The following is a 23,472-nucleotide window of genomic DNA, read 5'->3' as shown; positions in this document are numbered from 1 at the left end:
GCTTGTGAATTTACTTGAGAAAAGTATTACATTTTACACTGAAAGGTAGCATTCCTTCAATTCTGAGTCTGCAATAGCCATGACTCTGTCACCAGTAGAAGTCATAGATATTCTCATGTTATTCCTCTTGTTGCAGATACTGTGAAATGTATTTTGCTCCAACCACTAGTTAGAAATGTCAGCGGTTATTAGATCCACTACTGGATCTTGTTATTTAATGTGCTAATTAAGAATCCATTTATCATTGTATCACAAATTTGGTTTAAAAAATTTTGCTAACTGTACTTTAATATAATTAATTTCCTTGGAAATCCTGTGTATTTTACTTTATGTATATGGAGACTTTTTTTTTCTGATAATGAATCCAGATTGCCAAATGATACAGAACACTAAAAAGGTAGCTATACCAGGAAGTTTCGGTGTGTAATTACACATTTTGAATTAACTCTTAAGATGCATCATTATTCTACTGTTTAAAATTTTGACTTCTATTAAAAATTGTTGCATATTCAGGAAAACAGTTGAGAGAAAAATTAGCCGAAACAAAATTGCAATATGTTTCCTGCTCATTTATTTTAAGCTACTGTCAATAATTCCAAGAGCCTGAAAAAGATCAAAGAAGTAATTACTCTTCATAGGACCCCCTATGTAGTAGCAATAATCTAAATTTATGGCAGAATCAGCTGTCAGGCATTTTCGACCTATGAGCTCTAGCCTCTGAACAAGTAATTATTTTTGTTGTTGATGGGAATCAGTAGAGCAAGTCTGTAAAGAGGTAACAGCACTGTAAAACCTGTAAACTACTAAAAATGGTACTCGTTAGAAATGATTTGAATAGGCTTTGTGACAAATACAGGTAAAAGAAAAAAAGATCTCTCATTGAGAAGTTAGAGATTAGTGGTTTGTTTTTAAGGCAGATGTCCTAAAAATAATCTATCTTGTAGCTGAGTTTGCTGTTTGATGTCATGATTATAAAGTGTTGCTTGCCTTTTCCCATTCATCTTATTCTTTTGTTTGCCCAAAGCAGAGATTGTATAATATCTTGCCCATTTATTTTCATAGTCTCTGCTCTCTGTCACATATAAATGAAACCTAGGTTGGAAATAATATGCCTGCAGACACACAGCATATTTACTTTTTTTAAAGGCACAGGCATATATCAGCTTGCTTCTATTCAAGATAAATAAAAGTATGGCTACTTATCTGTCTTTTTTGCTTTCAATTATTGGATGGCAGAAGGAATGAAATCCTCAGAAAGTGCTTTGCTTTGCAAATGCCAAAAATAGTCAAATTTGCTTGCCAACCTAGGCTATGAACATACACAATGGCATAATGTGTCTCCATTTCTTAACAGAGAAGAAAGTCTTCTTAAAATCTTATATACATCTGGAAAGAGAATGCTGCTAAAACTTGAACTTATCAGAGAGGAGGATGAAACAACCCAGGGTCAATAATATGGAGACATATGAAAACTGTTCATATCTTCTTCTTCTCTTAGGTTTGCTGAATTTTTATTTACGGAGGAATTCAAGGCTGGTTCCCGGGTCCTTGAAAGTATATACAGCTTGTATGAAGGCTTCTCCGGGACCGTGTGCTTTCTGATCGATCTGCTGCAGCCCAACCAGGCTGAGTTCCCTCTCTTCAGCGTCTTTGTTTAGAAGGTTCCATGTCCCATCATGGCCCTGCAGAAGATTCCCGAGATTTCCTGAGCCTACTACCTGAGGCATTTTCCACATAAGCCACATTCAATGGTATCACAACCATGAGCCTTAACATTGCCGCCAGAAGGAAGGAAGGGAGCAGGCAGGTGAAGAAGGCAACATGATTCCAGGTTGAAGGGAGAACAGTGTGAGAATCTGCAAACATAAAGACACCACAGCTATTCTAAAACCCCTAGAGATGGAATAGTTCAGGGAATGGATGTGACACCAGGAAAAAGGGAAAGAAAAATCATCTGTCTCACTTAAACCAACACTGAGATGTGGATTATGGCAATGAAATGCCAAAAATAGCTTTGCAATTGGAGAGAGAATTTGACCATTTATGGGTGCCCTCCACCCCTAAATTCAGAAATAAAGACCATCAGAAAACTAAAGTCATTGCCCAGCTGAAAACTGCTAGGAGGGATGAGTCAGGTTGCCAAAGGACAAAAAGGGAAACTCTTGGTTGTCCTTTGCCTTTACTTACTGAAATTCATGATTTTTAATGAATGGAGAAATTTGCCTATGAATCTCTATTTTTATCACTACCCTGGGCACTTTAAAGAAAGCATACCATAACTTAGTTTCAACCCCCAAAGTCCAAGTTCCCTTAGGCCTTAGAGCGTATCTTTTCCTGGTTCCTTCTTCTTTCCAAAAGCTCAGTTAGAATAGCAAATTTCACAGGCTAGCAAATACCATAGCAGGTGTTGCTGTCAAGTGTTTTTCTCAATTTGAAGCATAAGCTATGAACTGTCTATTGTTAGTAATTTTTAAAATGCCTATGTAATCTCAATGAAGCTATTAGCTGAACTGTAAAATATACTTGTGGCAAAAATCACTCATCTCAAAGATGAGGGTAAACACCAAGGAGGTGGGTTGTTTCTGCCTTGGGTGGAATACTGTGTCCCCTGGGACACACACTGGCCTAGAAAGGGACCAGTGATTATGAAAAGAACATTGCTTAATTTTATACTATTAGATTAAGATATGTGTGAACTCCCCAGCTGATCATCATATCCTCCAAGACACAGGCTCCACTAGAATTTGTCTACAATATCCATTGAGCCAAGCTGTCATTAAATTCAGCCCTGCTGTAAACACATAGAAGCTGTAAAACTATTTCAAGTAAATAGTGGTTTCCAGAACACTGTGGGAGCATCTGTCACTTCAATACTCAGAACACGAGTCAATCCGTTTCCTAGAATTTGGTCACTGGCAATTTCATATATCAGAATGAGGAGGAAATTGAATGCATTGTAAGATTTAACAGTTATTTAAATAGTCATTAAGTATTTGGATATATATGATAGATGTAGAATATATATGTATCAATAGGCACTTTGGTTTACATGGGGATAGATGTATATATACATCCAGAGAAGGAAATGGCAACCCACTCCAGTATTCTTGCCTGGGAAATTCCGTGGACAGAGGAGCCTGGCGGGCTACAGTCTATAGGGTCGCAAAGAGTTGGACATGATTGAGCGACTGAACAACGACAATACATCTGTCCTCATGTAAATGTAAGCACTTACTTCGTTCAGTACTTCCCACTTCTTAATTTATAGATGAACTTTGGGAGGAGTTGGGGAATACTCTGTTGCCTAAAAATGTGTGTGTGTGTGCGCGCGCACGTGTGCATGCACACTTTTTTCTGGAAAGAAGATCTCTAGCACTTACAAGATTCTCAAAGAATCTGGGACTGAAGAACGGTAAGAACTGTCTTCATATATTTTATGACTTTGTTTATGTGTGCATTCATCAGAGCAAGCTAAGACAAAGTGGTTTTGAAAAGCATGTACCTTTTCAGCTCATTGTTTCCTTTTCCCATCCTCAGATGTAAGTATATAAAATTGGCCTCAGTTCATCTTTGAAGATACTCAGATTGGGGCAGTACCACATAAATAGTCGCTTGCAGGTGACTGCCAAAGTTGGGTTCTAGATGTTCTTTCAAGAATTGAATGGTCAAGGACCCCTCAGAAAGCCTTAAGACAAAATGCCTTCTACACAGTAGTCTCCTTTTGAAGTGATAGTGGTACCTGCTTTTCACCATTTGGATGTAAATTCATTTCATTTGACCCCTATAGGCTGACAGTAATAAGCATTCAATATACAGGGCTTTAGGAACGCATGCTTTTTTTCATCATCCAGCCACCCTTCAAAGTGATTTACATAACTGATTCAAAGTCTCATAGTTAGAAAGGAGCAGAATAAGGATTTGGATTCAGGGTTTCACTTCCCATATGTATTTATTCCATATTCTAGACTAGAACCTGGGGATACAACGATGAACAAAATACCCTAGAAGTTAGCTTCTGTTTCTGTTTGCTGATCCTTCCACCCTTCATCCTTAAGACCTAAACCTGAGGTCTAAGAAGTGGTAATCTAGCTCGACATGCCAGTTTCATTTCTAGGAACTTCAGAAAAACTAGACACATTTCTGCTCACCCACCCTTTGGAGATCCAGTAGGGTAACTGTGTTGTCGTTGTCAAAAGACAACCTTTTTGTGTGTCAAATCCAAGAAGAGGCCATGTTTGTGTCTTTATGAATTGACGCCTCAGTAAATTAAAGACAAAGATAAACTTATTTAACACTTAAACCTGTGGAAAGTTTTCATTTTCCTGAGAAAGTAGAATTATGGGTTTGGGAAGGTCCTCTTCTATCTTGTTTTCCCAAGAAGGGGGAAAGAGACACTTGAGTGTTGCTGTAGAAAAGTATGGCATGTCACTTCTTATTTAACTAACCAATGTTTTCCCATCTATGTAATAACAGTCTTTTTTGAATAATGCTAAAGGGTGTCACCTCTTGAAGGCTACAAGGGTATTTTCACCACCACTAGCATTACTTTAATATTATTTACTGTATGTGGGCATGAATAATTATAAATTTTGAAGGTAACTGTGGAAATATTTGAGGATAGATTGAAAGAACCTCTCAACAATGGGAGAGACTGCCTCATACTGGGTTCGCCAAAAAGTTCATGTGGGTTTTTGAACTTTTTGGCCAACCCAATACTTGGCAAACAGGAGGCATCAGAAAATATTTCAACTCTATGTGTTTTGTTTCATTAACACAATTATGTACCTTCTCTTTCACACCTCCCCAATGTATTTTTATCTTACCTAATCACATTTTTTCCATTTGTAAATTGGTAATGGAGAACAGAGGTTTGACAGCATATTCCACTGTGCTTCTTTAGGTAATTGACTATTCTATTAAGATAATAGTATTTACTCTCTGATAACTCGAGAAACAGTCATTTTCTTGGCACATCCTAAATTTGAACTTTTCCGTGGCAATTTGGATCTTTAACTTTCTTTGACACATTTAAGATTTTACTCAAGATTGTGCTCAAATTGTTCAACTTCTGTAGAGAGCAAATCTCAAAAATTTTAGTGCAATAAATATGTTTGTGATTTATTACCATTTAAGGGAACAATGATTTAAAGAAAAAAAAAATCAGTAATGCAAAGAGCCCTATTTTGGAAATTTTAAACCCTTGCTCCATGGGCCACATCACCATCACGCGCTCCACCTCACAGGGTGGTCAATGATAAAATGGATATAAGAGAGTTTTATAGGCTTCCCTGGTGGCTCAGCGGTAAAGAATTTGCCTGCAATGCAGAAGATGCAGATTTGATCCCTGGGTTGAGAAGATCCCCTGAAGGAGGACACGGCAACCCACTCTAGCGTTCTTGCCAGGAGAATCCCATGGACCAAGGAACCTGGTGGTCTACAGTTCACAGGGTCAGAAAGAGTCAGACATGACTGAAGTGACTGAACATGCATGCAAGGGATTTTTATAATAGGCAGGTCCTTTATATGTTTAAAAGGGAAGCTATATTTTAAGTACCTACTAAGAGCATAGAAGATCATGCTCAATTATGACTTCAAGTGAGCATTTCAGCCAAATGGAATCTCCTTATGATGCAGTGCTCAGAGTCTGGATCACTTGCTGGGTAAAAACAAAGTATGTTTTTTTATATTCTAGAACCAGTCCTGTCAATAGCATTTGTGCCTCAAAAAGTTCTGATTCACTGGGCTGAGCACGTAGGAATAGGCTGGTTCAGAGGGAACTCCTTTTAATGCAAATATTTATTTTGCTGTCTGGAAACAAAGGATTACAGTGCCAGTAACTCAAGAAAAGGAGCTACTGGTTAGGTCTGCAGAGCAAGCATGAACTGAGGGATAAGGTAATTTGGAGTTGAGTCTGGTTTGCACTTTAATTCAGGCCTCAGTATTGCATGACATAGAGTGATAGAAATATACTCTCATGGCATAGAAGGCCTTCCTTTGGGGGCCTGGGTTATTTATTCAGCACTATCCTAAATCAAAAGCAAAATGACTAAGCCTCATATTCACCAAGGCTGGGTGATTATGGCATAAACTTGGCAAGGAAAGCCAATGAGAAGGCAGGCAAAGATTGGGTGGGAGAAAGCTTAGTATCTCAGTGTGAGTTGTGGAGGCACATTTAGTGCTGCTAAAAACCAGTCCTCTTACTCATGGGTTTTATTGCTTCCTGGGACCTCTAATCCCATACCACCCGTGATCCAGCAACTTCTTGTCCTCCTTCTCTTTAAATAGTATATTCTGATTTGTTGTTGTTGTGGGTTTTGTTTTTTTTCTGTGTCTGCTTAATCATGTGACCTTTTGCCTGAGAAGGCAGCTTTCTCCTTATCTCTTCCATCCATGTCAGTTGGTAGCTAAGAGCTCCAGGCCCAGGAAGGCTGGAGTCCCCTCCAGATGGAAGGGCTGACCTCAAGGTCAGCAGCAGCAGGAGTCGGGCCCATTCTGCAGTCTGAGATAGCCCACCCCGGGTACACCTGTTCACGAGAGGAGGAGGGTGACTGCGTTTATCCTGCCTCTCCTCCATAAAGAAACCTGGTCAATTTATTTGCACTGCTCTTGGAAAACAACAACAACAACAACAAAGTTCATGCTACATGAAATATCTGGACCTCCCACATGATCATAAATCTCATACTAGGGGTGCCCTCTCTCTCCTTGTTTCTTTAATTGCAAGTGCTAATGAACTGAGGCCTGATGGATGATGCCTTTGGGGTGAAAAATATATTTGTTTTTATTTTCTTTAAAGCCCTGCACCTTGTCATTTGCACATGGACTTCTCCATAAATGTCAAAGTCTCTTATCTGCAGAACTTCCTGCACCTTCTTTGGCCTTTGTGAACCCATTACCCCTCTGAACTGAATTTGAAAAAATCCTTTAAAATGAAAACCAAATCATCCATGTTTTTATTCTTTGTGGGGAGGGGTGGTGGTGGTGAATAGCATGGTTTAAAAAGCAGATGGTCCTTTCTTTTCTTGCCTTTCTTCTCCATGTAGAATATTCAGGAAGGAGAGAGAGAAAGGGAGAAAAGATACACGAGGTTTGACTGTCACACTCTTTGAAAACACAGTTTGCAAGGACTTCCTGTTTGTTTCTTGTTTGGCTTTTCTTAGTCTGTATAGAAAATAGTTTGTGTGCGTGTCTGTCTGTGTTGCGTGTGTGTATGTAAGAGAGTGAGACTGACTTACAATGAAAATCACATATGAAATAAAACCCAACATTTAGCTCTTAGATGTATCTGAGTGAACAGATATATGCAAGCATAAACTGATTAATGAGTGGCTCTTCATGGTGTGTTAACTGCTCTCTAATCAATTAGCATAAAATTAACGAGGGCCCTAGTTATATTCAAGTGTCTATCTTAAGCAAGCACTTTCATAAAACCTCTGCTGCCGGGTTAAAGGCGTTAGTAGCCATCTCGTAGATGAGAACGGATGTGAGTTTCACAAACAGAGCCGCAAGTGTGAGCCACATATGTAGTTTTAACATTTTCTAGTAGCTCCATTAAAAATGCAAAAGAAAGGGTGAAATTAATTTTAATGGTGCAGGTGACTGAACTCAGCCTCCCCAAAATATTATCATTTCAACATGTAATCAATATAGTTATTAATGAGATATTTAACATTTTGGGGTATTAACTTTTAAAAACCTGGTGTGTGTTGGACACTTACTGTACACCTCCAATCAGACTGGCCACATTTCAAGTGCTCAAGAGCCACATGTGGATTGGCTGTGCATTGGACAGTAGGACTAGCATCGCACTGCTGTCCCTCAGGATTGAGAAGATCCCCCTAGAGCACATGTGTGCTTTTGTTGTTATAAGAGAAAACGGAAACCAAACACTGCATGTTACTTGAGTACTGCAGGACACTAGGACCAAGAGCTGCCCTGTGAAAAAATATCGGTGATGAAATCAGTTCAGTTCAGTTCAGTTCAGTTCAGTCATTCAGTCGTGTCCGACTCTTTGCGACCCCATGAATCGCAGCACGCCAGGTCTCCCTGTCCATCACCAACTCCCGGAGTTTACTAGGGAAGTTCTATTCTTTTATCCCCTTTTTTGAGATTTACATGGTATGCTAACATGTCATAGACTCTGAAAAAACTCTTCTGGGTAAAGAAACCAGTGTGCAGCTGTTGAGTTCTGTGTTTATAAGGTTCCACCTCCGGATGGTGGCTGTTACCCAGCTACCACTATAAAAACATGGTTAGTCTGGCATCATATGTTTATGATATGCTTATAATATTTATTTTTCTGCAGAGGTGTTTTAACACCCCTCCCCACATCACATTAAAGATACCGGAACAATATCCCTGACTATTAATCCCTACTAAGTATCTTGCCCTCACAAAGATGTAAGGTCATTCTTTAGTACACTTCTGGGAAAAAGAATTCTGAAAATTGCCACAAGGTCTCTGCATGAGAAAAACTTTGTGTCTTCCCTTCCTTCTCAATTCTCTTTGGACCCTATCTCTACTTATTCTTTGTATTCAGAATCACCCAAGAGCTAAGATATGTCTTCTTGTTCTAGAACCACCTACTAAGTTGAAACCAGCAGATGGCTATAATGTCTTGCACGTGGACACAGATCTTCAGAAAGTACCCCAATACATACCTTCCTCTCATTCTTTCAGAAATGATGAGCTCTACCAAGATGAGGGGAGAAACATCAGAACGTGTATATGTGTAAACATAGAATACAGTTTCATAAGTAGAGTAGTACTGTTTCTGCTAATACTTTCTTTAAAAATATTTTGTGTGTGCTGTTCCTCTACTTGCTTTAATGTGTACTGTTACTGTAAAGTGTGTGAAGTAGTTGTGACTTAGCGATCAGCTTGAGGAAGATATACACTATACTTGACAACTGTCAACCTTCAGCAAGTGATCTTTTTGCCTTTGTTTAAGTGGGAAGTCTGATGCTGCCCCTATAAGTTTTGTTTTACGATCTGTGCTTAAGTGGCAATTACCAATTAAATAACTTCTGCCCGCTGAATTTGGCCCAAGTTGACTGTAGTAACCCTTCTATGTGGATGTATTTGAATAAGATTAAATGATTCATTTTGCCTCCTTTTTTTTAAGACTTTAGTATTTCAATATTAGAGATGTCTTCTGAAGACTCTAGTAGCAGTAGAATCCCTTTGCTCTTGAAAATGAAGATTATATACCATGAGGTTTTATATAGACTTTCCAGATGTAGAAGGGGAACATTCTAAGTGCAAAAGTTTGGTTTTAGAATCTGTCTGATTTCGGAAGAGCAGTCCATTCTCTAAAAAGGTAACAGCCTTCCCAATTTTGAACATCTGGGGGAGCTCTACTTGGAAGGGAAGTCTGAATTAGTTTCATGGATTTAATGGCGCTAAATTAACATTTTTCAAATGGATTTTGTAGTAGAATCCAATTATTAGAGGAAGTCACTTGGTTGCAAAGCCATGTACTAGAGAATAGTCAAACACCATGTGCTAGTTTTGGAATGTGCATTTCCAAAGTGAATAGAATTTACTTCACCAAAAAGATTTTTACACAATTCATGATACTTACAGAAATATGATTGTATCATTGGAGAAAAAAGCTCACCTCTAAATGCTACATTTCACATTCACTAGTAAAGTAGTGTAATTCCTTGATTATTTGGGGGGATACAAAAGAATAATCTGTCAATAGAATAGAACTGCTTACTCCTAACTGTATTTAGGAATGAATACATACTATAATTCAAGAGACTTGGATTCAGTCCCTGGGTGGGGAAGATCCCCTGGAGGGGAGCATGGCAACCCATTCCAGTATTTTTGCCTGGAGAATCCCATGGAAAGAGGAGCCTGGTGGGCTACAGTCCATGGGGTTGCAAAGAGTCAGACATGACTGAAGTGATTTCATATGCATGCATGATTTAAGATATTACTGGATTTTGAAGAACTGCTCAATAAATTAGTAGTATTAATAAAATTGTACTCTTTTTACAATGCATTTGCCTCAGCACACATGCAGAGTCAAAAACATAAATTTATTTTAAAATACACCAAATAACACAGGTTATTATGACTTTAAAAGCCTAATTTCTAATAGCATTAAATCCAACACCAGTTATATGTTGTATATAACTAACATTTTGAAAGCATTGCACACAAAATGAGAGACTTATTCAAAAATGCCTTTTTTTCTTTTTGCCAAAAACAGGTTCTACAACCTATTGCTAATTATTATATTCCTTTAGGGGTACTTTGAGGCGCTTTCAAAGACATATTTGTAGCAGTTACATCTAAATTTAGCAGAACATTGTGTCAGATATTTTGCTATATCACAAAATGTTGTAGTACTGTATTTTATAGTAAAACCAAATTCTCAAGTATTCTGGTATATTACATATTATTATGCCAAAAAATAAAACCACTTTCTAGAAGTCTGTTATTGTGTACTTAATATTTCAAGAAAATAATGGGTATTTCAGTCAGAGCAAGAAAGTATAACGCAATACATGACATTCAATTGATCTTTAGTCACAATCCATTTAGGTATTTGACAGAGAAACTAGCAATCACAAGCTCGAATGCATACATTATTCTCAAGGACAAAATGGCAAACACTTAATACACAAAGACACGGTCACTGGGGCAAGTTAGCTGGTGCCTGGCGGAACAGGATCAACTTGCCAATCGATGCTCATCGGATTTTAGCTTTTGTTATTGGTTGTTCCTGGCGGGGGAAGTGCTACAGGTCAGTTGATGTCGCCTCCCCTTCGCGTGGGGGATTTGCTTACAAGCCAGTGCATGGTATAATGAATTCTCTGGAAGCAGGGTTGAGTCAGAAGCTTAGAGATGCACCTTACTGTCTTTAAAACTGCTGTTATACAATGTTCTAAACACTGTGATCTTTCCAAATGTATTTTCTGTATTAGTTTTGTACTGTTAGAAAATAATACGCCATAAGCTGGACTCTATAGTGTTGAAAGCAATGTTATTTATTGGCTTATCACCCCCTGCCTATTTATGTACAGTCTACTTAATATAAAACCTGTGATAATCCTTTGCCTTAAAAATAAAATCTAATGCTAAATATTGAGTGTGCTCTAACATAATTTTAAGCTACAAGTTAATTTTTCCTTTAAAAGTTAAGATGGTGTCAAATAAAATATCAAATGAATACTTTATGGAGTGTGGCTGCCTATTCTGTACTTGTGACCGTGTGTGTATCTTGATCCAGAACATGATGACCCGCTGGGTGCTATAAATAGATATTAGTAATCCTTTTAGAGAATGGGCCTGGCACTTCTCAGCTATGGGCTGACTACCTCCCTTAACACTTATAAATAGATTTTCCCATGCCACAGAAGAATGAAGAAAAACAGTCCTTCATGTTCTCTCTCTACATATTTTGTCTTGATTCCTCTTGAATCTTCACATTCTATTTGTGTTGCCATCATATTCCTAAATAGAAAAATGCCAGAGATGCCTGAAGATGGATGAAATCACCTAATTTCAGTGGGGAAAGGGATCTCAGAATTATTCAAGTCCAATCTCTTACGGAACAGGTTAGAACTCGAGTTGCAGAGATTTAATGAAGGCTCGAGCTCTGAGCGACAGAGGGAGGGGGGGCTGAGCCCATCCTAATGTCCAGAAGGCTGTCACCGATCCAGTGAGTGAAAGGCCATTGTGTTAGTCTTGGGGCTGGCACACAGCAGCAAGCAGAGGGAGGTATGGCGTGGCCTAGAAAATCGTTTCCTTATTAGGTCTTGGTCTTCAGCGGGCTGAATTAGTCAGTTATGGAGGAATAGATCAATATTTTCGAAAGCAGGTTTTCTGGGAAGGAAAGCGTTAGCTCTTAGGGATTACCATGATGCTCTTTCACTTGGAAGCAATGCTTCAGACTTGGTCGGGTGAAAAGGTACATTCCGGGTGCGTGACGATATACTTGCACTTTGAAAAGCATCTGCGGGCTCTGCTTATTTTTTTTAAGTGACCGGAAACGCTGATCCTTTGAGGGATTCGGCGTTATTGAGGTCCAGAAAACAGAGCCCGGGCTGGAAAGGCATCCTGATCCCAATTCCGGGTCCCGCGGGGCTGCAGGGTTTTGAAGGGATGTGAAGGTTTCCCACAGAAGCGTCGACCAAGGGGCTTTAGGACCCAGCGGCTGCGCGCGGGGCCGGCGGGGCCCGCCGCCTCCGGTGCGGCTCGGCGCGGGCGGTCGCCGGGCGCGGGTTCGCGGCCCGCCCGCGGCTCGTCGCCGCAGAGACGCGACGGGCGCTGAGGCGCGCGGGCGGCGCTCGGTGCGCGTGGGCGTGTCCCGCCCCGGCCGCGCGCCCCGCCCCAGCCCCGCCGGGTCGCTCGCCCCCAGGCCCAGCTCCAGCGCCCGGGCCCCGCGCCCTCGGCGGGCAGCGCAGAGCGCGGGAGCAGTTGGGGCCGGGCATGCCGGGAGCCCCCGGGGCAGCCGCCGCCGCCACCGCCACCGCCACCGCCACCGCCACCGCGTCCGCCGCCGGTGCGCGCCGCTGACGCGCGGAGATGAAATTCCCGGGCTCGGTGCTGGCGTCCGTGTTCCTGTTCGTGGCCGAGACGTCGGCGGCGCTGTACCTGAGCAGCACCTACCGCTCGGGCGGGGACGGCATGTGGCAGGCGCTGACGCTGCTTTTCTCGCTGCTGCCCTGCGCCCTGGTGCAGCTCACGCTGCTCTTCGTGCACCGCGACTTCACCCGCGACCGGCCGCTCGTGCTGCTGCTGCACCTGCTGCAGCTCGGGCCCCTCTTCAGGTGCGTGCGGGACCCCCGGCGGCGGGGGCCGGGCCTCCCGGGGCAGGGGGCCGGCAGCCGGGGTCGGGGACGGGGGCCCAGGCCGGCCCGCCCGGCTCCTCCGCTCCGCCACCGTCCCTGTCACAGGAATGCGACAGGAACCTGGGAGCGTGGGAATGGAGCCGGGGCGTACCGCCTTCCTGTTAGGGGCTAGCGTTGGAAATTGCCGACAGTCGACTGAATCTGACCAACGGCAAAGGGCCAGTTCGGGCCCCTCCACCCTCCCCGCGACCTGGTGGACTCTGGCAGGATGAGCTCGGGTCGCGACGGGGCCTTAGGAAGGGGCTTCTGAATGGCCGTTAGAATCGAAGTGGGCACAGTTGATTGAATTGAATTGAAATTGAACAAACACGTGGAGTGGACTGTACTCGGCGCTGTTCTGAGCTCGGTCACAAATACTAACTTATGTAATTCTTATACACGACCCTACAAATCCACGCATCCGTCTTTTCTGTCCGATGTGGAAACATGGAGGGGGGAGGGCGGGGGGTGGGGAGCGGAGTGGAAACGTCTTCAGGGCCCTGCCTGACTTGTAAACTTAGCCTATGAAGCTGGAACACAAGTGCCACGGAGACCCCAACTCTTGCTGTGTGTAAAGAGAGAGAGAGAAAAAAAAAAAACTATTAGTGACATTTCTGGAAATTTAGGAACACAAAGCAAGTTAAAAATTTTCTGGCAATGAAGTAGAGTTTGGTTTATCCGAGGACCATAAAGAGAGTTTAAAATGCGTTGTTTTGAAACCTCTCATCTCTGTAGGAAAAGCGAAACGAAGGGTTTCTCTCTGGATTAGAAACAAATTTATAATAATGAAGTTTAGATATAGGTGGGAGAGAAAAGGGAAGAGGTAGAAAGGCCAGACACTCAGCTGCCAGAAAATTCAACCACTGGGAATCTTTCCTACCAGGAAATATCTCCCCAACCAACACATCACACACACACACACACAGCAAAATATCTCCCCCACCAACATAGCACACACACACATTCGAGTAGCAAAATAGATTTTACAGAGCCCTATATACACACACAGTCGAGTAGTAAAATAGATTTTACAGGGCCCTATTATAAAACTTTGCATTTCATATTAGAGATAGTCATCCCAGCTGACACTCAGAATACTGACTTGTAGTTTACATAGTATCAGAATAAACCTGGTGAACAAGTTTCCCAGCCTGGAAAGCCACAGACTCCTACAGAGGAAGAGAAACAGGTGCTCTGGCGGGAGTAAGACGTTGCTACCAACCTCGTGAGAGCAAGGGAAGAGTTGGGGGTGGGGGGAGAACAGAGAGAGAGAAAGAAAGTGAGGGGAATTTTAAAAGCCCTGCAACCTGGGGCCATTGAAGGAGCGAGTCCTCCCTGGCCAAGTAGGCCGCAGCGACCTGATTGTTTGCCCACTCAGTAGGATCAATGTACTTGGACAAGGCAGTCATCATTTCTTAGCTCCATCTTGTGAAAAGAAAGTTCATTGCCCATGCTATGTGAGTAAAGTGACAGAGATAGGGAAACTGGCAGTTCTTTTTTTTTTTAAATAAAAAGTTTTATTGGAGAAAAATAGAACCACCACGTACACAGGGAAAAGAGCACAAAAATTCAACTGATACAGAACTGAAAGTCACAACTACCCAATGTTGTTTGCGATTACTTTTCAATTTCTTAAATGGCTTCCCTGAATTTTTTTTTTCCCCGAATTTTTTAAATAGCCTTGCCAATTTTCAGCTGAAATAGAATCAAGTTTTCAAAAAATTAAGAGCCTCAGCAAAGGGACCAGCTTTTAAGATAACAAAGGTGACACCAAGAGTCTCCTAATAGGACCAATTCTACCGAAAAATTCCTGAAGCACATAACTACTGAGTCTGGTAGAACAGTAGCTCAGAGACCATCGGGGATCAGTTAGAACACTGACTCAGACGGTCCAGTATGCGGAGAGGGCAAACAAAAAAGCTGCATTTCCCTGTCAGATGAGTTCATGTAAGAAAACCAAGGAGGTGCTCTCGAAAATACAGGCAATGGCTGCTCAAAATAATTAAGAAGGCATTCTAAATACCACATATTATTAGACAACAGTGTGTAAAGTGATGCAATTAGAAAACAGGCAACTTAAAAAAAATATGGTCACAGGTCTTTGAGAACTCAAGAAAACAATCAATAGCAAACACAAGAGCTCAAAGTCTTCTCAGCTGAGGGGTAAAAGTGAAAGTGAAAGTGAAGTCGCTCAGTCATATCGGACTCTTTGCGACCCCGTGGACTGTAGCCCACCAGGCTCCTCCGTCCATGGGATTCTCCAGGCAAGAATACTGGAGTGGGTTGCCATTTCCTTCTCCAACTGGCAGTTCTTAAATGCTTCTTGTGCTAAATGAAGGTAGGTGTTTATATCTCTCAGTTCATTGACTCCTCACCATGAAGTAGATATAACTGTTCCCATTTTACAGATGAGGAAAATGAGACCCCACACCACATTCACAAGGCTTCTTACAAGTGGAATTGGCTTAATTATGTGAAAGAAGTCTGAGGAGTGTGGAGTGTGTTTTACCTATAGTTCCATCTTAAGAAAGTTTGGTCATCTTGGCAAAATTGAAAAAACACAACCTCAATTGCCATCTTGGTAAATGAGAATACCCTATCAGTACTAGCATTTAAAATGTTACTAAGTACGAGTGACCCAAGACAAAGCTAATGACATAATAGTATGTATAAAAACAGGTTGGCACACATAGACCTAAGCTCAGAGAAACATACCAAGTTGTTAAGAGTGGTAATTTCAGGATGATGGGCAGTTTTCACTTTTTTCTGAAAAATATAGAAAAGTACATCATTTACTCTTACATTTGTCTACATTTTTCGGTTTTTACAGTAAAAATATTTTAACTTTATTTAAAAAAAGAAAAACTTTGGTGCTTTGGAGCGATAACTTCTCAACTGATATATACATATAAAGTTTCAACACTGTAAAGAGACGTATTTCCAGAAAATTCTGAATAGGTCATTGTGCTTTGGGGGAAAAAACAGAATAACACATAAAAAAAGGAACAAACAATCTACTTCCTTCAACAAGGGCACTCATTCTAGCGCAGCTTTCTTTAAGAAGATGCTGGAACCATGCTGAGATACACAAAATGTGGTTCCAAGCCTCTTATCTTCCAGATGAAAAGAAAAGCAATTTGATGTTGTGTGTTAGTATGACTTAATATCTTATTGAAAGTTCTTCCTGCTGTTTGATTTTATTCTAACTCTAAGACGTCAGCTTTACATAAAGATCAAAATTATTTTCCCCAAACACAGGAGAGTCTCTCTGCCCTTCTTATCGATTGGACTTAGTAATATTTTAAAACTGCTTGGGGAAAATTTAGCTCTCTTTAATTTGGGATGGGTACTAACTAGCCAAACTTCTGTTCTTTTTAGGTGAGGTGTTGGCTTTGAATTCACTCAGTTCAGTCGCATTTCATTACATTGTAATGATGGTGGACTAAACACTACAGACTAGGCCTTGCTCCTCCTTTCATGTAGGGAGGCTTTGGGAGAGCAGCATGTTTCATTTATATCAGCCTCATATTTAAAACTGTGGTTGCAGTTTGAAGAATTGTTTCCTCATGAAGGCTAGGTTGGAATGATAGGAACATTAAATAATGTCTTGAATTTCTGTTTTTCTGTTATAAGGGCAATCTTATTGTGAATGATAATAGACATTCTGGAAAACCAGAGTGGGGGGGAAAGCACCTCTTAACAACAAACAAAATTTGTTTCTCATTCTTTTACAATTATGTTCATTTTATAAATTAATTGGGAGAAGGAATAAATATAGAGTTACAGGTTCAAGGAATTTGCCCCCATTCTTATTTAGTGGTATAATGAAGGAATTTAGTGGTATAATGAAGGGGAAATGGTACCTAAAAATCTAGGTTTATAAAATAAAAGCTAAGAAGTTCTAGTAATTTTTTTTTATTTAAGTATAGTTGATGTACAATGTTATATGTTACAGTTGTACAATATGGTGACTCACAATTTTAAAGGTAATGCCCCATTTATAGTTATTATTATAAAATATTGGCTATATTCCCCATGTTGTACAGTATATTCTTGTAGCTTATTTTATACCTGAGTTTGTACCTCTTAATCTCCTACCCCTGTATTGCCTTTCTCCCTTCCTGCTCTCTATTGGTAACCACTAGTGTGTTCTCTGGATCTGTGAGTCTAGTATTTTTGACAGACCATTGCAAAATGATTCATTGCAATGAAAAACATTGGAAAATACCATAGTATTTCTCTCTTTTGTAAACTTTGAGAAGACTTTAAAAATAATGATAGCCTAAATATGAATAGCTTTTTTGTTGTTGCTTGCAAAGTGCTTTCACATACAGTATATAATTCCATGCACTGTAAAATATTGTGAGCTAACTGTCTTTATCTTTTTTTACAGTTGAGAATTGAGGCTCAGTGAGATTACGCAAGTGGCTTTTCAGAAGTCACAGGGAGCTTTCTATTTAACCAGTTTGGTTCTTGCGTAGCTTCACAGAGCATGTATGTCATAGGAAGATAACGTGGCATAGAGGAAATCATAATCAGTATTTCTTTTGAAAATGTGTTTTTAGTAACTACCTCAGAGGGTCTCTGGTACCACAGATTATTTATGCAGACGCCAACATGCATGGTTTCAGCTAATTAATAAAGTGCTTCCATTATGATGTTTGAAAATGGGATAAAATGAAAATAAAAAAGGATCAACCTCCTGATTACCTACATTAGGGGTCAGCAAACCATGCCCCACATTGAAATCCCCTTACTGCCTGTTTTTGTAAAGTTTTATTGGAACACAGGCATGCCCATTCACTTTTGTGTTGTCTGTGGCTGCTTTTGCATTACAGTGGCAGAGTTGAGTAGTTGCAATAGAGACCATGACCTGCAAAGCCTGAAATATTTACTCTTTGTAAATACACAAAATGTTTGCCAACCCTTGGTCAAACTGAAAAACTACCTTGAATGATTGTGATGAAAATACTTAATTTATGGCTACATTTAGGCAACTTCTCGAGTAAAACAAAACAAAAACATTTGGAGTAATTGGATGAGTCTTGCAGAATCCCAGAAAGAATAGTAGAGTGTTTCTTATCAGTTTTCTTAACCAGTAGTGGCAAATAGTGGAAGTCTTAGGGCCTTTCACAAATTCATTAAATACCTACTACATGTAAACTTCTGTGCTAAGATTTTTTTTGTTGAGAAAAACAGTGAATTGCAGGGGGGCACACCTGGGTTTCCCAGAGAAGGAAGTGGCAACCCACTCCAGTATTCTTGCCTGGAGAATTCCATGGACAGAGGACCCTGGTGACCTGCAGTCCATGGGGTCGCAAAGAGTCAGACATGACTGAGCCACTCACACACACACCTGGGTTTCAGGGCCACTTCTGTGATTAGTTTATTCTGGGACCTTCCTTCATTTCCACTGTAAACAAAGAAGTCTCATTTGTCTATAATTCTGCAAATACTTTCCATTAAACACAGCCTTCTCCTCAGCATCCAGAGACTTGCTTTTTCCACTGACCTTCATTTTATTCATTCAGCTCTTAATATGTGCTGTTGTTTCATTTCTTGTTTGTCATTAAAAATTCTGAGCTTGATTTTACTATTCAGGTAAAACATATTTGTTGTTGGAATGACAGAAGGGCAGAAAACAGATACGCACAATTAAAAAAAATTTAAAAGCTCTAACTGACTAAAGAGAACAATTCTTAATATTTTGTTTTATATCCTCACTAATATTTTTACAGTCATTAAGCTGGTAAACCATGAACCATCTAGGGGGACGGAGGGGATGTGGGAAGGAAGACCCTGATTTGCAGTCTATGCTGATTTCTGTGATTTAAAGATTTCCATTGTGGCCTATTTCAAGCTACTGAGTTGTTTGAAAACTGCCTCACAAAATTCCTAACCATTTAACTGTCTCATGAGTCAGTATGAGCCAGCTGAAGCACTCCACTGTTTATGTGTATATGTGTGTGTATCCATATATATATGTAATTTTCTTTTTATTAAAAATGGAATTTTCTATGTATTTTCCATTGTAATACATTACTCCTTTTGCTTACCAAATATAATAAAAAATTTTTGTATGTCAGTATATATATGTGTATACTGTCAATTTTAAGGACTGGATAATATTTCATTGAATATACATATTAGGATTTATTTAATCATTGTTTTGTTTAGGGACCTTTAGAGTTTTCCCAGAACTTTGCCATTAAAAATAATGGTATGATTCAAATTTTTGTAGTAGCCTTTCTTTCTAAGTGAGTTAATCTATGAGAAATATCTTACAAACTGACAGTGTTATATCAATATTACTTATATTAATTAGGTCCCATTTTTTGGTTTAGATTATGTACATGTCTGAATGAGACAGTGGTGTGCAACCATCTTTGCATTCCCCAAAGCACTTAGCAAAGTGCATCCACATTCATTACGTACTTGAGAATAAAGACAATGGTCAGTTTATTCTGTCTTCTGGTGCTTGTGGTCAGTGGTCCAACTGTGTCAAGTTACAAGGCCTTATACAGTCATAGATCTGAGTTTTTCCTCAGAGAAGATTCAGTTGGATCAGCTAGACTTAGCTCAAAACCTTGAACTTCATTGTTTTCAGCTAAACAAGTTGATCCACATTGTTTTACATGTTTTCACGTAATATATTGGGGCTTTCCTTATAGCTCAGTTGCTAAGAATCTGCCTGCAATGCAGGAGACCCCAGTTCGATTCCTGGATCGGAAAGATCCGCTGGAGAAGGGATAGGCTACCCACTCCAGCATTCTTGGGCTTCCCTTGTGGCTCAGCTGGTAAAGAATGCACCTGCAATGTGGGAGGTCTGGGTTTGATCCCTGGGTTGGGAAGATCCCCTGGAGAAGGGAAAAGGCTACCCACTCCAGTATTCTGGCCTGGAGGATCCCATGGACTGCTTAGTCCATGGGTTGCAAAGTGTCAGACACAACTAATATATTAAAGTATCCGTGACCCCAGTGGACAAAATGTAGCAGACAATTGCCTCTCCCTCCCCACCCCTCCCCACCCCCTTGCACAAACACACTACTGTGTACCTCTTTTTCTCCCAGGAACAAATGAACAAAGATAATCACAAAATATATCCATTTTGTACTCACTAAAGAAAGAAGTTCCTGCATTTCCTTTCTTATATCAGGTTTTACTTTAGTATTTCGAATTATGCATGTATTCTCATTTCCTTGGTTGCCTCCAGGTGAGAGTACAAAGTTAATAACACTCAATAAAATAAATGAAGCCATAAAATCTTCTGGCAGCATTATAAGGTTGTTATAAAAATGCACATTTGGGAAAAATGTCCTTTAACAATTTTGAAACCTAAAGCCATGAACATTTTTTATTACTAGGAAAAAAACATTTTCCCCAATATCTTGGTATGAAAATTTTTGAACGTACAGAAGACAACTTGAAAGAATTGTACAAGGAACAACCAAGTACTTGCCACCTAGATTCTACAGTTAACATTTTATTTCACATGTCTATCCATCCCTCTATCAATCCCTCAATCCACTTGTAAGTGTGTGTGTGTGTGTGTGTGTCTGTGTAAATTGTATATATCAGTACTCTTCCTCTCTTCACTATTCATATTATTATCTATAGAAGAAAATCCAGTTTTAAAAGCCAGCTACTCTATCAGTCTAGAAAGGTGACTGGTTCAGGCTCCATCCTCGAGCAAGCTTGAAACTCCATAGATAAGACAGTTGGCAGGCTTCCAGACATGATTGACTTTAGTCCTGTTCTGAAAAGGTTTAAGAGAGCAGAAATAGGTAATGTGGTCTTCCAGGGGAACTTCTAGGTGGGAGGCTGCTCTGTGCTGGGGGATCTCCCAACCACAGCTGCTGTTTTAAACTGAAGTGATTTGGGGCATCTGTTGGCTCTAGAAAAAGTATATGTGCATATATATATATAATATGTGTGTGGGGGTGGGTGTTGTATATACATGCACACGCACACACGCACACCCCCATATACTGCATTATCTCCATGACAGTGTGGCAAAGTAGGTCTTATCTTTGCTTTGTAATTCAGGGACAGAACTTGGGTTAAAAGACATGTCCAAGGCTGCACAGCTAATAAATGTCAGGAAGGGAAATGGAATGTTTTTCTGGAGCTCTGGAGCCTGAACCACTTCCCATGCCATTCTTTACTTGGTTTCCTTGCCTTAGTGGCCTTTGGCGTCACCTCTCAACGTGGTTCATGCTCAGGCCAGTTGGCCTGCTGGAGGGCCTCAAGAAGACTGTGTGCTCACAACTGGTCCTTAGAGAGGATGATTTTAGTGGCGGGGGTCGGGGGGGAGTTGCAGTCCAGAGTAACCAAGTCAAGGCTTTGAGAATCAGGTTAAGTGAAAGTGGGGTAACTGAGAAAAGACAGGATCCCGTCTGCCTCTGATGATCATGACTTGCTGGTTTGTTTCCAGGTGTTTTGAAGTCTTCTGCATCTATTGTCAGTCAAACCACATTGAAGAACCTTATGTCAGCATCACCAAGAAGCGGCAAATGCCAAAAAATGGCCACTCAGAGGAAATTGAGAAGGAAGTGGGCCAGGCAGAGGGCAAGCTATTCACCCACCGATCTGCATTCAGCCGGGCATCGGTGATCCAGGCTTTCCTGGGCTCAGCCCCCCAGCTGACCCTGCAGCTGTATATAAGTGTCTTGCGGCAGGATGTCAGTATCGGACGAGGTATGTGTATTTTTTATTTCTGTTTGCATTTGGGAAGCGTGGAGAGCAAAACATAAGGTCTCTTTTGTTTCAGGTGAAATTCATTTCTATGCGCCTTCCATCTGAAGTCTGTTACAGTTACTAAGCTCAAAACGTAGTGAGTTAAAATAATTGCGTTTCTTTTGCTTATGAATCTGCAGTTTAGGCAGCTCTGAAAAGCGCTCACTTCGGCTCCACTGTGGTTAACTGGGGTGGCTCAAAGATGGGGAGTTGGAGTCCACTGAGGGCTCATCCGCTCACAGTTCTTAACGTCAGTGCTGGCTGTTGCTGGGGCCTCAGATCTTCCCCACTTGGTCTCTCTACGTGGGCTAGTTTGAGCCTCAGCACAGCATGGTGGCCGCTTTCAGGAGCGAGTATCCTGAGAGGGAGAAAGGGCCAGGTGGAAGGGTATCCCTTTTGTGATCCGGTTTTGAAGTCATGCAACATTATTTCTGCTGCCATTTTCTTTGTTGATACAGCCAGGAACCCTGTCGAGGTTCAAGCCAAAGGGAAGAAAGGAAACTCTGACTTTTGTTGGGGAATGGCCACAGTCTAGAGGTTCCAGGCAATCCAACTTGCTGTACATAGGCTGAAAGGATGGCTGCCAGGGGCTGGGCCTCTTCAGATTGTGCCTCCGTCACTCAGTGATAGTTGTAAAGCAGCTGAGATAGTTGTAACAGCTTCTTTGTAGTGAATGAGGGCATCAGGAGTTCCTTCCTGTCTTCTTGAAGTTCTAATAGATATCTCCTCTTTAAAATAAACAAACTTCTCTAACCTTTGGACTAGTCTCACATCATCAAATTGAGGGCAGGTTTTGATTAAGCCAGATTTAAAAAAAAAAACTGCACATGCATTGGACACAAGTGAAAACCTTCATATGAAAAGAGGAAATAATCCTTTGCAAATATTGTAAGTAAATGAAAACCAGGTATTCTGGCAAGTTTTACTATACAGATAAGCAAAAATGAGTTAAAAGCCTTAAGTTTAAAAATACATATTTAAGATAACACTGAAATTGGAATATTTAAAAATAAATCACCCTTATTAATTTAACTTCCCTCAGTCTTCTTTCTGCCTCTAATCTAGGCTGGATGGTAAAATGTCTTTAATTTATGGCTGAGTCACAGGATATTTGTATATCACAACTGTCTCCCTTATCCAGGTTATGTAAGAGTGACTATGATTCTTAAGATATATCAGAACTTTAAGTTGAGGTCTCGGACCTTGGTGGATTAACACTTGTGAAAACACCTTCCACAGCCCCAGGTAAACAGTAGATGCTCAATAAATGTAGCAACATCCTTGTTTTCTAGGGACTTACAACTAGAATGGGCATTGACCAAGGTGAGTCCTCTGCATGCCAACATACCCTTTACCCAGTTCATTATTTTTCTATGTGGCAGGAACACAGCAAGAGACCAGATGTGGTGATAGCCAATTTGATTTTTACATGTCGGTTCAATTTTTTTTCTCAAGTTACTGAAAATAAAGTTGTCTTTTAGCTCAGAGGTTGGCAAACAGCAGCCCATGGATGTAATCAGGGGTGCTTGTTTTTGTAAATAAAATTTTATTGGAACGCAGCCATGCCCTTTGATTTACCTGTTGTCTATGTCTGCCTTTTTTTTTTCCCTTTGAGCAGAGTTGAGTAGTTGCATAGTTGTAGCAAAAAATAAGTGGTCCACAGAGCATAAAGTATTTACTGTCAGACTCCTTACAGAAAGTTTGCCAACCCTCATTACAGTTTTTCAGATGGAATTCTATTCGGGAAGATGAAACCTATCTCATAAAATGTCAATGTCACAAAGAATATCTGTAACATGCCCCTCGAGAACTTGGAATAATATAAGTCCCCTGAGAATTAAACAATAAATCAAATAAGTATAGAGAAAGGAAGTGGGCATGGTCCTCTTAA

The 23,472-nt window shown here is 40.6% G+C and overlaps 2 protein-coding genes across 2 annotated transcripts in view; both read left to right on the top strand.

Moving 5' to 3' along the window:
• The window catches only part of LANCL3 (LanC like 3), a 112,889-nt gene extending 101,702 nt beyond the window's left edge, over positions 1-11,187 (top strand). The window contains exon 5 of the mRNA XM_043895069.1: positions 1,499-11,187. Within this exon, the coding sequence (XP_043751004.1) occupies positions 1,499-1,658 (160 nt within the window). The 3' untranslated portion in view covers positions 1,659-11,187. The remainder of the gene's footprint in view (positions 1-1,498) is intronic.
• A 1,155-nt stretch (positions 11,188-12,342) lies between these two features.
• Positions 12,343-23,472, top strand: part of XK (X-linked Kx blood group) — a 55,685-nt gene continuing 44,555 nt past the window's right edge. Inside the window, exons 1-2 of the mRNA XM_043895067.1 lie at positions 12,343-12,785; positions 21,280-21,542. Of these exons, the coding sequence (XP_043751002.1) occupies positions 12,541-12,785; positions 21,280-21,542 (508 nt within the window). The 5' untranslated portion in view covers positions 12,343-12,540. The remainder of the gene's footprint in view (positions 12,786-21,279; positions 21,543-23,472) is intronic.

The sequence above is a fragment of the Cervus elaphus genome, chromosome X, assembly GCF_910594005.1.
Source record: "Cervus elaphus chromosome X, mCerEla1.1, whole genome shotgun sequence".
Classification (NCBI taxonomy): Eukaryota; Metazoa; Chordata; class Mammalia; order Artiodactyla; family Cervidae; genus Cervus; species Cervus elaphus.
The sequence above is the reverse complement of the archived record's forward strand: the minus strand, read 5'-3'. Positions and strand labels throughout refer to the sequence as shown.